The sequence below is a fragment of the Mytilus edulis genome, chromosome 12 (assembly GCF_963676685.1).
Source record: "Mytilus edulis chromosome 12, xbMytEdul2.2, whole genome shotgun sequence".
Taxonomy (NCBI): domain Eukaryota; kingdom Metazoa; phylum Mollusca; class Bivalvia; order Mytilida; family Mytilidae; genus Mytilus; species Mytilus edulis.
The window spans coordinates 26,301,993-26,317,688 of NC_092355.1; the positions used below are offsets into that span (position 1 = coordinate 26,301,993).

At 32.5% G+C, this 15,696-nt stretch overlaps 1 protein-coding gene across 2 annotated transcripts in view; it reads left to right on the top strand.

Annotated features, from left to right (window-relative positions):
* LOC139498136 (uncharacterized oxidoreductase TM_0325-like) overlaps positions 1-15,696 on the top strand; it is a 59,586-nt gene that overhangs the window by 3,009 nt on the left and 40,881 nt on the right. Inside the window, exons 3-9 of one of the 2 annotated variants that reach the window (XM_071286468.1) lie at positions 1,488-1,580; positions 2,384-2,522; positions 3,190-3,230; positions 3,844-3,913; positions 4,375-4,411; positions 6,194-6,266; positions 6,884-11,011. The exons of the other annotated variant lie outside the window; for it this stretch is intronic. Coding sequence (XP_071142569.1) covers positions 1,488-1,580; positions 2,384-2,522; positions 3,190-3,230; positions 3,844-3,913; positions 4,375-4,411; positions 6,194-6,266; positions 6,884-7,036 — 606 coding nt within the window. The 3' untranslated portion in view covers positions 7,037-11,011. Of the gene's footprint in view, positions 1-1,487; positions 1,581-2,383; positions 2,523-3,189; positions 3,231-3,843; positions 3,914-4,374; positions 4,412-6,193; positions 6,267-6,883; positions 11,012-15,696 lie in introns of those variants that run through there. 2 annotated transcript variants of the gene reach the window in all.

The window sequence follows — 15,696 nt, forward strand, 5'->3', positions numbered from 1 at the left end:
AAATAAACAACAAAATGGGTGACTGGATGGGTTTTACAGAGTAGAGAATAATGAGCTAAATCTACAGCTAAATGATGGTCTGGATAGGCTTTACAGAGTAGGGAATACTGAGCCAAATCTGTAACAAAATGATGGTCTGGATGGGCTTTTCAGAGTAGGGAATAATGAGCCAAAATCTGTAACAAAATGATGGTCTGGATGGGCTTTTCAGAGAAGGGAATAATGAGCCAAATCTGTAACAAAATGATGGTCTGGATGGGCTTTTCAGAGAAGGGAATAATGAGCCAATTCTGTAACAAAATGGGGTTCTGGATGGAATTTACAGAGTAGAAAATAACGAGCCAAAATGGATATGCTGCATCACAAAGTGCAAGAATCAATCGTGTACAAAACTAACTTCATTTAAAGATGAAACAAATATATTAATCATGGTTTTCACCTGTATAAGAAGGAGTTCTGTGAATCGAATTGCTAACCAAATGGTTTACCCTTGTTTCACTTTTAATGTTGACATTAATTTCCTTTTGTTAGCAGAACACGCTTAGTTCATGAGTTGCCCGTAATTAAATAAGGGGTTAAATAGAAGGTCACATGAATACGGTTTCAATGAGGTCGAATTATTCACTTGCAAGTGAATAATTCATTAGCGATGTTTCTTAGCTCATTTTCACAAAATTTAAACAAACCGGCTGCTAAAAGGGAATTGTTGTTCTACTATTTCACTTGCATTTATGATATAACAAAAAAAATCATATTTATATTGTTTTCATTTCTAGTATATTATATCCCTTTAACCAATAACATGGTTGACGCCTTCTTGCTGCGCACATACACACAATAGAAGAGGGATTTCTAGCAGTAAACGCTCGTTTGTTCTGTTATTATCCAGTAAATCAAATTAATCACTAAAAACTCGATCGACATGCATGTTTTCCTGTATATTGGTAGCTATTAACTTTTAAAAAAATGACTTAGAACCCTTTGTCCATTCTTATATTCTTAGAATTGCATTATCAAGTACTCAATGGTCCATATGTGTTTTCATGTGATTTAATTCTGATAAACAAACCATTATGTCAATTTACTCAAAGTTGACTTCATATTTTCATGGAAGCTTTATGTTCATTGTTGTTGTTTACTTCACTTGAAACATGAATGTGTGCAAATGTTATTAAGTCTTGTGCGCAAACGGAATGCGCCTGTGAAATTGTGTGCATTTTATTTGTTTAGTATTTTTTAAAATAATTTTAATGGGTTAATTTTTTTTTCTCACTCTGGTAGTTTTAACAAATTTACCATGTAGATAACATTTTTTACTGTATAAAATCGCGTGTAATGTATACGCATAATTATATTTTCTTCTTAGATAGGGTATTGCAGTGGTGACTTATCTAATATGTAGATAACTTTTTCTTTTATAAGACTTTAATAAAGTACTGATTCATTATCCCATGTAATGCATACGGATGATTATATTTTCTTCATAGATAGGGTATTGCAGTGGTGACTTATCTCAATCGGCCTTCAGGGAAGACATTGTAAGGAACCTGATACAGAAATTTGGAAGATTGGATATATTGGTTTGTTTTATATGACATAAATATACCTTTTTGTTCACCATTATAAAAGAAAATATGATGTAACCCCCCAATAAAGCAGCGACTCAGCAAAGCAAAGTCGACATCCAGTTAATATTCGGTCCACAGATACAGACATCCATCATTCCTATATGACATAGTACTAAAATTGGAAGTGATACCTTTTCAGATTAAAGTTTTTATATGCGGAACGTATTATTTATCGACAAAACGTTCAGACTTTGGCAATAAAAAAACCAATACAGGATAGTACAGCGATTCATTTTGGCATACAAAAGCAGGGATAAGGTATTGATAAACTTTATGACAGAAAAAAAAGCAATTAGGGTTATTTCATTGCAAAACATAACGACAAAACATCTGCTGAAAGTGTAACTGTATCTCGTAAATTTGAGATAATGACACTAATCTTGTTTTACAATGGCCTAAAACAGATTGCTCTCATAGAATAAGAGAAAAATAAAATAATTATGTATTATTTCTGTGCAAGTACGATATAGGTGGTCCCAAATATTCGTGGCTAACGACACTCAGATATCAGAAGACTATATCTCATATACTGTGGATTCATTTCTATTCGTAGGATATCAATGTTCGTGGATTTTGTGGGTATAAGCGAACCACGAATTCAAATATTCAACGAAATAAAAATGTTCTATAGCCTTGTGTGCAGACTTTGGCAAAACCACATCATTAGATATTCACAACAATGCAATATTTACTGAATCCACGAAAATTGATAATCACGAAAATGAATGAATCCACAGAATGTATATACGTTTCAGGCTGATATTGCAGGCTATGCTATGTTTTCAAATGTAAATGAAACTAAGGAAGAGGATTACGACAGATTCGTCAATGTAAACCAGAAGGCGAAATTCTTCCTGGCACAACTTTGCTTGCCTTATATCAAAGAAACAAAAGGTTTGTTATTATGAGGGAAAACTTAATTCTTTCTTTTACAACTATGCTTGCCTTATCTGAAAAAAACAAACGGTTTGTTAGTATGAGGGAAACTAAATTCTTTCTTTCAAAACTATGCTTGTCTTATCTGAAAAAAACAAAAGGTTTGTTAGTATGAGGGAAAACTAAATTCTTTCTGTCACAACTATGCTTGCCTTATCTCAAAGAAACAAACGGTTTGTTAGTATGAGGGAAAACTTATATTCTTTCTTTCACAACTATGCTTATCATTTCTCAGAGAAACAAAAAGTGTGTTAGTGTGAGGAAACACTAAATTATTTGTCATAACTATGCTTGCCTTGTATCAAAGAAACAACAAGTTTGTTTGTATGAGGGAAAACTAAATTATTTCTAGCACAACTATGCTTGCCTTATCTCAAACAAACAACAGGTTAGTTTGTATGAGGGAAAACCAGAATGCAATAAAAATGGGTAAGATACATTGTAGTTTTTTTACATTGCATCAAAAATCGAGATGCATACACATTTTTGTAATAACAAATATGGAATATATCACGAATATGTAAACTGTTCTGTAATCAAATTCGCCTCTTTTTGATACATACAATCATAAGAAACGGCTTATGAATCTAAACATATTTTTAAGTAAATACAATTTTCGATGTAGGTAATATAGTCTACCTGTCAAGTAACAGTTCCACGATACCGGTAAGCATATTTTATTTATAATTTCATATTTAATGTATATTCTTCGAATCAGACATTATCAAACTAGAAATGAAATAGTACAGTTCTGTCCGAACACTGTGCTTATTGATACGGCACCAAACAACACAACAAAAGCATTCATATGTCAATATACTGTATTCAATAATAATTTGTATGCAATTCGCCGTTTCAGAATCTAATGTATCCTGGGTAATATTTTCAAAAGTGTACACCAAAACGTTCTGATTGGTTAAAAATATCATAAACAATTGAAATTTAACCAATGACGTGACATTTTGGGGTACGAACAATGATAATACCCATAGTCTTTTAGATTCTGAAACGGCCAATTGCACGCTGTTTAATTGCCATCTGAACAGAAAAGCAGTTTTCTTGTGAATTAAGTTAATCATATATTTTTACTTTAAAGATTTAAAGAAAGCCACAAATGTTTGAATCATAGAATCTATTATAAAACACATTTTGAATGCATAACACATTTCGCTCAGTAACTTTGTTACTTAATTTGTAATATGAATTTGTATAAATTCAAAATTCAAAATTACTATGCAAAATTGAAAATGTAAATAAAAAAATTCTATATGTTTTTCAGCAACCGAGAATAATAGTTTACTGCATGGTAAAAGCAGCTATCGATATGCTTACAAAATGTCTAGCCAAAGGTAAAAGATATTTCGTATACAGTAATGTGTCAAGATGAAAAATGTAAAGGCGGGAATTGCCGGTATCGTCAACTAATCAAACTCATTGTTAATTTTTTTGTCTTGTGACTATTTCAAAATAAAAAAGACGTTTACCAAATTTCTTTTGTGATTGCTCAGTGCCTCATTTTTACCTGTTGTGTATCTGTCCATTTTTCCGATCGAACGTTTATTTAAATAAGTTGTGTAATGATAATTGAAACATATTATTCCCTGGTTATGTGTGTATATACACCAAATTTTTTACGTTCAAAACCTTTGTTGAAACACTTCCCCTTCTTTCCAAAAATGTGTTAGGCTCTATTTGCAGGTTGAAAACACTAGGTACTAACTTAAAACATATAACAGATTTAACTTTATTGACGCATACAGTTAATGAATAAATTATTGAAGAAAATAATAATTGAATAAATTTCTTTCAGAATTAGGAGCTTACGGTGTAAGAGTGAATGCTATCAAGTAAGTTATAATTAGGTGGTGATGTAGTACATAGAACGTTGTTACCAAGTACCTTAATCAGTAATCAATAAACAGTTGGTCCCTTAACCTTCAGTGTCCGATATTTAAAATTATTTAACAGAAAAGGTGTGCCTTCAATACACACTATTTTTTCCATCTGCTTATAATAGGCTGAGACCATAGTTTATCCTGCATTCTGAAAAGAAATGAAAAGAAATCGACAACTGTATAAATGGCGGTAATTTGAAACTGGACGTCAGAAGGTTATTTTCAAAACTTTTAAATTACCTCAAAGGCTGTCCATCCGACATGACTAGCGAACTGGTCTTACTTTTTTTACGGATTAGTGAACGTTTTACTTTGTACTTGTTTGGCTTTCTAACTATTTTGATGTGATATTCACTGATGTGTCTTATGTAGACGAAACGCGTCTGGCGTTTTAAATCAAAATATTTTAACTATTTAAAGGGGTTGCCCCAACACTTCGCCTTAAATGTAATTTGCAGCCTCAAAATAAGCAAAATACTTACTTTGACCTGTTGACAAAAATACAAGAATTTTAAGAAATTTTAACCTTACAATTCACAGGAATAATCTCATTGGATACATAAAAGTTTGACAAAAACTTAATTTGATCATTGAGGAGCTTGCATTTTATGTGATTAAAACTTTCAGCTGATTTTTAAAGAGCTAAATCCCTTAGGTGTTTTATAGCCCCTTAAGTCAGTTTCTCATTTATTATGATTAATAACCCATCGGTACTTTGTTTATATAATGGTTTTCACATGTATAAGGTGAACATGGCAGTCAGACAGAAATCTTCGAATGGGGTCCTTCTAGGCACTACGTGTAACATTGATTTTTTTCTAAAGAGTTTAATACATCACTGGACAAATATTGCTAACGAGTTATGGGCCTGCATCATGTCGATAATTATGTATTTGCACAACATGATGTCATGGTTTTCTCAGAATGCTTATGACATCTTCACACTTAATCCTTTAACCATGCAATGATCTATATTTCTTTATTAACAATGGTCAATTAACTAGCTTTAAAATACTCAAGTACGCTTAGATGTTTTTTGTGTCTTTTGAAGTGTTGTAAGTTGCATTCAGCTTTATACCGATCTACTGAGTCAGGCTATTTCAAACTGATATTTACGTTTGTTCAAATGACGTGCTGGTGCCTTAGTGTACATGTATCCCAGCTCTAACAAACATGCTTACCCTTACACATTCTGACTGCGCCTGGAAGATAAAAAACTTTCGGTACAGACATGATTTATAGCAATTCATTCTAAAATTATCCATTTATACATTTTGAAATTATAAAGACATTAAGGTTTCAACTCCCTCAGGCAAAGTTGGCTTTAGGTAGATTTGGCTATTTTTTAGGTTATCATTTGTCGTATAGCTGTCATAAGTCCTTGGCTTTTAGCGTTCCTGATGAAAATAATACAGAAAAGCGTTTCGGACGCATGAAATGTACATAACGTTTTGTTTTAAATTTTGTTGCACAAGTTACATTTCTAAGGGACATAACGATAAAAAGATATTATCTTTATCTTTTATTAAAATGGATGAAATATGATGACAATAAGAAGATAACTATCTTATAAGAAATGCCGACTTTTGTCTTTCTATTTCTTAGTTTTGTTTCTTTTCTGATATATGATTGCTTATACTTAACTATAATCTACTTTAATATTCATTATTCATTTATGGTTTGATAGTTTATCGTACATGAGAAACTTCATTGTATTTTATTATCAAATTGTAGTCCTGGCTTCATTGGTGGTACCAATATTCTTCGTAATAGTGGTTTGAAGGCAACAGATGAAGACCAAAAGAAGGTTGTATGCACACATTGTTCCGTCAATAAATTATGAAATAGAATCGACCTTGAATATAAAAAAGAAGATGTGGTATGATTGCCAATTAGACAACTCTCCACAGGACACCAAAAGGACACATAAATTGACAAATCTAGGTCACCGTACGGCCTTCAATATCAATATAAATGTTTGAAGTCAATATCGCTGTATTTCACTTTTGATATTGATATGATACCTTGTCCTGGTTTTGGATGACTTTTAGTTCTTCTTTTGTTTGCTTTATTAGCCCTTCAACGTTTATATCAGTTTTGGGGTTTTACATATGTAAGCCTCTTATTTCACAGAAACATTATTTGTCATAATAAGAATTTTGGGTCAAGTGCATTGAAATTAGTACCGTCATGACCGTTAATTGTTATTGCAATACTGTCTGAAAAAATGACCTGAACTGATTTTCGGTGTTTTATTTTAGATCATATTTTATCGAGATGCTAACATAATTTATATTTCTAGGGCTCCCAAATCAATACGTCTCGAACGTACATAAAACAAATTATTTCAAAATTCATATCAACCAATTTAGATATATTTACATCTTGTATTTTAATGTCTAACGTTACTTTTTATCTTTATAGATTTCAGACAATGCAGCAAAACAAGCACACCTAAATAGGGCGGGAAAACCAGCAGATGTTGTTTCCCTCTTGCTCTTCTTGGCGTCAGATGAAGCATCGTACATTACCGGAAGTATTAACTATATGGATGGTGGAAAACATTTATATCCTTGAACAATATTGTCCCATCTCTCATATACTTCAGATTTCAGAATTTTAGTGTGAATAACAACCATTATATGTTTAATCGAAAATTGGGACATTTTATCACGAAAAAAGATCTCATTACACCAGAAATTTTGCGAAAAATTGTTCGTATTTATGTTAATCTTAAAAGTAGTCTTAAAGACCTGAGGACTATTTATATGTGTTTATTAAGCTATTCAGGTTTTTTCAAGGTTTTCAGAACTAGTGATTTTGAGAGATATCGATATAATGATGTACACACGCAAATTTATATTTGGTGAAGAGTAAAACTGATATTTACAGAGAAGGGAGGTATGTAGGTATTTTTAGAACTAATCTTGCAACTTGTCCTGTTTCTATGCTAGAACGATATCTCAAAGTAGCTAGTATTACATCCAATTCTGATGAATTAATTTTTAGTTTTAGTAAGCTTGATAATTCTTATAAACTTAGAAGTACATATCCGTTGTCATACACGAGAACTCGAGAAATACTACTATCAGGCTTACAGAGTATCAGCTTAGATAGTAAAAAAATGGACTTTATAGTTTCCGTTTAGAGAGAAAACTTTCCGTTCTCCTTCCTAAACTTCACAAATTAAGTGAACTTGTTATTCAAGGGATAAAAAACAAACGATGACAGTAAATGAATTACCCCCATGCAGACCAATTATTTTCAATGTTACTCTGTCACCGAAAAGGTTAGCAAATTTATTGATTACTTTTTGATACCTTAAAAGACAGAACAGTTAAATAAGAGTTAGTGGGGATTTCATAAATAAAATAGAAAATTTAAGGCCTGATCGGGATTGCCTCTTAATTTCTTTTGACTGCACCAGCATGTATACAAACATGGAGTTCAATGAACTCATTCATTCTGTTGGACGGGCTTATAACAGTGCAGTAAAAGACGATTATCCGATTAAATTACCTAGCTGTGAAACAATTAAATCGTTAGTAGCCACAGTGTTAAAAAACAATTATTTTGAATTTAATGACCGATACTTTGTACAGAAAATGCCTGCTGCAGGAAAATTGAAGTCTATGTTAAGACTTTCAGAATTACACCAAGGTGTGTCTGAAAATATCAAGGATACATTAAAAGAAGAACAATTACTTCCCATTGCCGGCAGTGCTCTTATGAGCTATGTCCTCGTTTGGGTATTTCTATGGAAAGGATGCCCGCATAGCTTCTTAATAGATATAGTTAGATGTGGTATGAGTGCAAATGACACAACACACCATCCAAGTGACAATTTATAAAAGTAACCCATTATAGGTCACAGTCCGGTCTTCAACACCTAGCCTAGGCTCTTAAGTGGATTTGTTAGTTAATTGAAGAAAATAACACATATGCGCTTCTAAACCGTATATTGTCCCTAAAGATTACAAAAAATCGTAAATGTATGGCTATAACAAAATCAATCGTTTCTGTAGCAACATTCACCCCATTACATTTGGGGTTGGCTGTGCAGATATATGATGCATATGCATATGGAAATATGGGTAACAAACATTGATCGAAACTTTTTACTCACATTGTTTTCCTATGCAAAGGTAAGACTATATCTAACGAGTTTGACCGAATCAAAACGGTATTTACGCTCCAGATGGCATTTGTACTCAAAAACTCTGTTTGATTTGAACAAACCCTGTCCAGCGCCGAACTTGTTCAGGTAAAAAAAGGGAAGTGTGTTGTTTGCTAATACCCGTAATGAATCCGCATATGATGACTAAGAGACTGATTTATGTCTCTATTTAATGAATACTTGAGCTTTTGTGTGTCGCTTTTAAAAATTATATAAGGGTCGTGACATATTTTGAATTATAACATTAGACAATTGGCATTACATTGTATAATTGTTATCCTTCCCTTGAAAAATTGATGAATTAACTTTTTTACCAGGATTATCCCACTAAGACAATGTTCAGGCACCAAACTGACTTTGTTTTACACTCAACCCAAACCCTAATCAAGGCAAGTAACACTTATGATTTTTTTTAAACCTCGCATTCGCCTCGGGTGACTATGGTATATTTTGTGTTATAACTGATCTGTCCAGACTTAACAAATACACAATATGTATTTATCTATAACTAGATACTAATTTTCACAAAATACACAACCTTTTAGATGCGAAATTAAAAACACTGTTTCAGCGCTTGAATTTTGTTTTTTTCAAAGATAGAAAAAATATTGAAATAATTTGATAAACTGGTGTTTTATAGTTTAGAAAATAATTCTGTAATATACTGCAGTGAAACACTATACACAATATGAAAGTTTATGGATATGAAAAGGTCAAGGCCACTTCTTCTTTTGCTATGTTATAAATGGGAAAAAATCAGAAGGTTCTAAATCAACGCCATTTTGTAATGGCAGCTCTTCGTATAAGTAGTCAAATTTGTCGTTTTAACATTGTTTATAGCATATGCTTATGATTGAATCGTTTTTGTAGCATTCTATGGAATAAATATCAGAAAATTTCTCCTTTTTGTCCTTGTGGTTGATATATTGATATGTTTAGGTTTGACCTTTGACCTCAATTTCACAAAAATATGACCACTCTGGATATTTACGACCCAACTTTTCTTATTGTACACGTTTTCCTCATTCCATCGATATATAATTTAGGTGTGTGTTCTTCCGGACCATTAAAGTTTTAAAAAATGAACTCTGGTTGCAGTACTAAAAGGAGTTCCTATGAAAAATTGCATTGTCAATATTTACAGAAATGCAACCTATAAAGGGTGAAAAAGGGGAACATTCAGAATATAACCAAATTTGCTTTATTTCAAAGATTTCGAAAAAAATAACTCAAATATGAAGTTTTTAAAATATTTAATAAAAATTGGTAGAATCATGGGCCTTAAATATGATGACTCAGCATAAATTCACACTTTACAGTATGCATAGTTTACTTAAAGTCCTGGATACAAAATTAATTTATATTATTTGCATATTTGTAAGTTAAATTGTTAAGAAGTACTTAAATATAATCTTCGCAGTCATTGAAACTCATAGATCCTTCCTGAATATTACTTATGGGGTGTTTTTGTCCTTTTGATTACCCAAAAGTAAGCCGCAACAGCTAAATCTGCCTTTTTTGTCACCACAGCATAATAAATACAAGCTAGAAAATCAAAAATATCTCAACAAAACTTACAATAGTGTATTCTATCCTGAAAATGTACTAAATATTCCAAATTGCTAGAAACAGCAGAATGATTTAGGAAATTTGAGGCCCAAGGGACAAAAGACATAGAAAATTGCATACCCTCTGGGTCATAAAAACAAATAGTTTAACTTGTAAATGCTATGATAACATGATTTTAAAGTTCTTGATATAGAAAACAATAACTATGTTACGAAGTTAAGCAAAAATCAGATGTTAGGAGTCATCTCTATTACATTTTAAGTGAATTTGTATCTCAGACTGGTATCTGCATACATACAACTGTTGCAAATATGGCTTTGTTTGACACTTCTCTATATATATTAGCTAGATTGTGTCAGATATATGGTTACAGATGATACTGTTGTGACAAGAATTGTAAATTGACCAATTGAGGCAGAAAGTGTGTACTTCAATCGACAAATAGGCATACATACTTTGGTCGCTTTGGAGATTCCGTATATCGTCAAGTTATTGGAATTCCAATGGGGACTAACAGTGCACGACTTATTGCGGACCTGTTTTTGTATTGAAATGAGTTACAATTTATGACTAAAATTAGCAAAGACCCATCGAAATAACATTTGAGGAAGTACACCACTAATTCATGGTCCCATTGCTTTCTATGTTAAATTCCTCCATTTCAAGCAGGCACACCTCTTTTGTTTTAAGTTCAAATAAAGTGTCAATTATTGCATTTCAAAGCAACACTTTATGGTGTCTTGTACTGGAAAAATCAACATACCTTTAATTGCATATAAGAAAGAACTGGTTCCCGGAAATAAGGATGTACCAAAACAGGTACATGATCAGATCTGAAAAACAGACAAAATGTACCCTCTTTTTAAAATTTGGTGCAGTTTTTTTAATATTCAAAATTAAAAGTCCAAAAGTCCAAAAATATCCAAACATTTTATTTATTTTCTTTTGTTACATCTTCTGACATCGGACTCGGACTTCTCTTGAACTGAACGTTTAATGTGCGTATTGTTATGCGTTTACTTTTCCACTAGAGGTATAAGGGGAGGGTTGAGATCTCCTCTGGCCTTTGCTAGTCTTGTATGAATTTTTATTTTAGTTTCTTGTGTATAATTCGGAGTTTAGTATGACGTCCATTATCACTGTACTAGTATACATATTTTGTAAGGGGCCAGTTGAAGGACACCTACGTATGCGGGAGTTTCTCGCTGCATAGAAGACCCGTTGGTGGCCTTCGGCTGTTGTCTGCTCTGTGGTCGGGTTGTTGTCGCTTTGACACATTCCCATTTCCTTACTCAATTTTATACAGTAAGATGTGGACTGGAGACATAGGCTGGATTTGATACTTTATATAATCTTGAATGTTGTAATGATTGACTGCTAAACATTACATTTATAGTATTTTGATATGCTTTCAATATGTTATCAAAAGAGTTTCTAGGTTCTAGGCATTTTATATCAGAAAATATGCAAATAGGGTAAGCTGGCAATAATTAAACAGGGGAGGGTTATAAAATGTACAGTAAAGAAAAAAATGGAGTATACGCAGTGATTTCTTTACGGCTATAATTCTGACAAATGAGTATTAATGTGAGAAAAACTGATTTTAGAATTTGAATAAATGTTTGTATAAGCTGATTTTTCAAGATTTAGATTCCTGAGGAATTTTATAACCTCTTAATCAGTTTCCCATTTATCATGATTAATAACCACTTGGTATTTTGTCTATAAAATGGTTGTTACATTTATAAGGATAACATGGCAGTCTGACAGAAATCAACTGATCCTCGAATGGTGTCTTTCTCAGCACTACATGTAGCATTGTTTTTATTCTTAAGAGTTAAATAAATAACTGGACATATATTGCTTACGAGTTATGGGCCTGCAGCATGTCGATAATTATATTATTGTGCAACAATATGTCATGGTTTTTTCAGAATGCTTATAACTTCTTCACACTAAATACTTTGAAGATGCAATGATTAGTCTAAAACATGGTATACATGTATATTTCTTTATATACATTGGTCCATTAACTGGCTTCAAAAAAATTTAGTAAACTTATATGTTTTATTTTTGTGTCTTTTGAAGTGTTGTTAGGTGCATTCAGCTTTATTTCGATCTACTGAGTCAAGCTATTTCAAACTGATATTTACGTTTGTTCTAATGATGTTCTGTTACCCCAGTGTACAACTGTCCCAGCTCTCACAAACATGTTTACCCTACCACATTCTGAATACGTCTGGAAGATGAAAAACTTTCCCCTCCAAGCGTACCTTGGTACAGACACGATTTTTAACTATCCTATCTAAGAAAGTTCATTTATAAATTTTGAAATTATAAAAAATTAAAGTTTCAACTCCCACAGGCAAAATTGGCTTTTGATAGATTTGGCTATTTTTTAGATTATTGTTTTGTCATATAACTCGTTGATTGTTTCGGTTCTTATAAATCCCTGGCTTTCAAATAGTTCCTGGTGAAAGTTAATACAAAAAAGCATTTCGGACGCATGACAAGTTTACAACGTATTGTTTTCAATTCTGTTTCACAAGTTGCATTTTTAAGGGGCATAATAAAAGAAAATATTTAAATTTGATGAAATATGATACCAATAATATTACGATTACTATAGTAAAGCAAATGCTGGTTTTTGTCATTCTATTTCTTAGTTTTGTTTCTTTTCTGATATATGATTTCTTATATTCAATTATAATCTATTTTAATATTCATTATTGATTCATTTATGTTTTGTTAGTTTATCGTACATATGTAACTCCATTGTATTATATTATCAAATTGTAGTCTTGGCTTCATTGATGGAACCCATATTCTTCGTAATAGTGCTTTAAGGCAACAGATGAAGACCAAAAGAAGGTTGTATGCATATCGTTCCGTCTGAGCGTCACTGATGAATCTTATGTTGACGAAACACGCGTCTTGCATATAGCATTACAATCCTGGTACCTTTGATAACTGTATGCACATATTGCTCCGTCAATAAATCATTAATAGAGTCGACCTTGGAGTCGATATCGCTGCATTTCACTCTCGAAACATTTATGATACCTTGCCCTTGCTTTGGATGACTTTTAGTTTTGTTTGTTTTGTTTTATTATCCCTTCCACGTGTGTATCAATTTTTGGGTTTTACATATGTTTGCCTCTTGTTTTACAAAAGAGTCATTATTTGTCATAATGCAAATCTTGGGTAAAATGAAATGAAATAAGTACCGTTAGTGTTGTAATTGAAAACATTACCTGTACGGATTTTAGGTGTTTTTTGTTTTTGGTCTACTTTTGATCGAGATGCTAACAAATATTTTAAATTTTGGTAAACATTTCGTCTCAAACGTACATAAAAAAGATTGTTCCCGAAATTCATGTCAACCAATTTCGATATTTTTGCATCTTGTATTTCAATGTCTAAAATTACTTTTTATCTTTAAAGTTTGCAGACAACTCAGTAAACAAGCACACCTAAAAAGGGCGAGCAAACCAGCAGATGATGTTTCCCTCTTGCTCTTCCTGGCGTCAGATGAAGCATCGTACATTACCGGAAGTGTCAACTATATCGATGGTGGAAAACATTTATATCCTTGAACAATATTCTATCAACTGTCACATAATTCAGATTTCAGACTTGAAGTGTAATTAACAACCATAATGTATTAAATAGAAAATTAGGACATTTTATCAAGAAGAAAGATCCCATTACACTAGACATTTTGCGCAAAAATTGTTCATACGTATGTGAATCATAAAAGTAATATAAAAGACATAAGAACTGTTTGTTTGTGTTTATTAATCTATTCAGTTTTTTTAAGGTTTTCAGAACTAGTTATTTTGAGAGGTATCGATATAACGATTTACACACGCAAATTTATATTAGGTAAAGAGTAAAACTGATATTTTCAGAAAAGGGTGTAGGTAGGTATATCTAGAACTAATCTCGCAAATTGTTATGTCTCTATGCTAGAACGATATCTCAAAGTAGCTAGTATTACATCAAATTCTGATGAATTAATTTTTAGTTCTGTATTTTTGTTTAAGTTTGATTATTCTCATAAAGTAAACAGTTCAGGTCAGTTGTCTTAATGAGAGCTTGGGAAATACATTCTCGATAATTTACAGAGTATAGGCTTAGATAGTCAAAAATTAGACTGCATAGTTTCCATTCAAGATGGGCATCGATTTCTGCAGAGTCTGGTGTTGAGGACAGATTGTTCAAAAAGTATGGTCGATGGAAAAGTCATACTGTGCCCCTCTACTTGCTGACTTGTTTCTTTATTATTATGAGGCTGACTTCATGCAGGAACTTCTTAGGAAGAAAGATAAGAAGTTAGCAATATCCTTTAACTCTACTTTCCGCTATATAGATGACGTTCTTTCACTAAACAATTCAAAATTTGGTGACTATGTGGAACGCATCTATCCCATCGAATTGGAGATAAAGGATACTACAGATACAGTTAAGTCAGCTTCATATCTTGACTTACATCTAGAAATTGACAATGAGGGTCGGTTGAAGACAAAACTTTACGACAAAAGAGATGATTTCAGCTTTCCAATTGTGAACTTTCCATTTCTAAGTAGCAACATTCCAGCAGCACCTGCATACGGGGTATATATCTCTCAATTGATACGATATTCCCGTGCTTGCATTTCCTATCATGATTTTCTTGATAGAGGGTTACTGCTCACAAGGAAGCTATTAAATCAAGAGTTCCAAATGGTGAAGTTGAAATCATCCCTTCGTAAATTTTACGGACGCCATCACGAGTTGGTTGACCGTTATGGAATAACCATTTCACAAATGATATCGGATATGTTCCTCACGTCGTAACTACAATCCCCTTCCCTTTAATGAATTTGACCTACCGAATTAGACTATTTACCGGATTTGTAATCACATAAGCAACACGACGGGTGCCGCATGTGGAGCAGGATCTGCTTACCCTTCCGGAGCACCTGAGATCACCCCTAGTTTTTGGTGGGGTTCGTGTTGTTTATTCTTTAGTTTTCTATGTTGTGTCATGTGTACTATTGTTTTTCTGTTTGTCTTTTTCATTTTTAGCCATGGCGTTGTCAGTTTGTTTTAGATTTATGAGTTTGACTGTCCCTTTGGTATCTTTCGTCCCTCTTTCATACAAGAAAAGACGGTTATGTTAAAGAGTCTTTGAAGGATCGACTAATGTATTTTTTTTACACTTTCTTTGTTTTCCGAAGCTTTGCTGCACACTGTCAGATGAACTGATCCCATACAAAAGTGTTGAGTTCATTTTGTAAATAATTTATATTCGCTTGAAGTTATGAATTATAACATAAATATATATTAATTAGAGGTATGTACATCGGTACGTAAACATTACCACGTGTATTTGTTTATAAATTTACACTTGTTGAAATCATATAATAGATTAACTATTTTTCATTGGTCGAGTTAGAACTGACCTTTATATTTGAATGAGGTCAATTTAAATTTGTCGTGCTATATT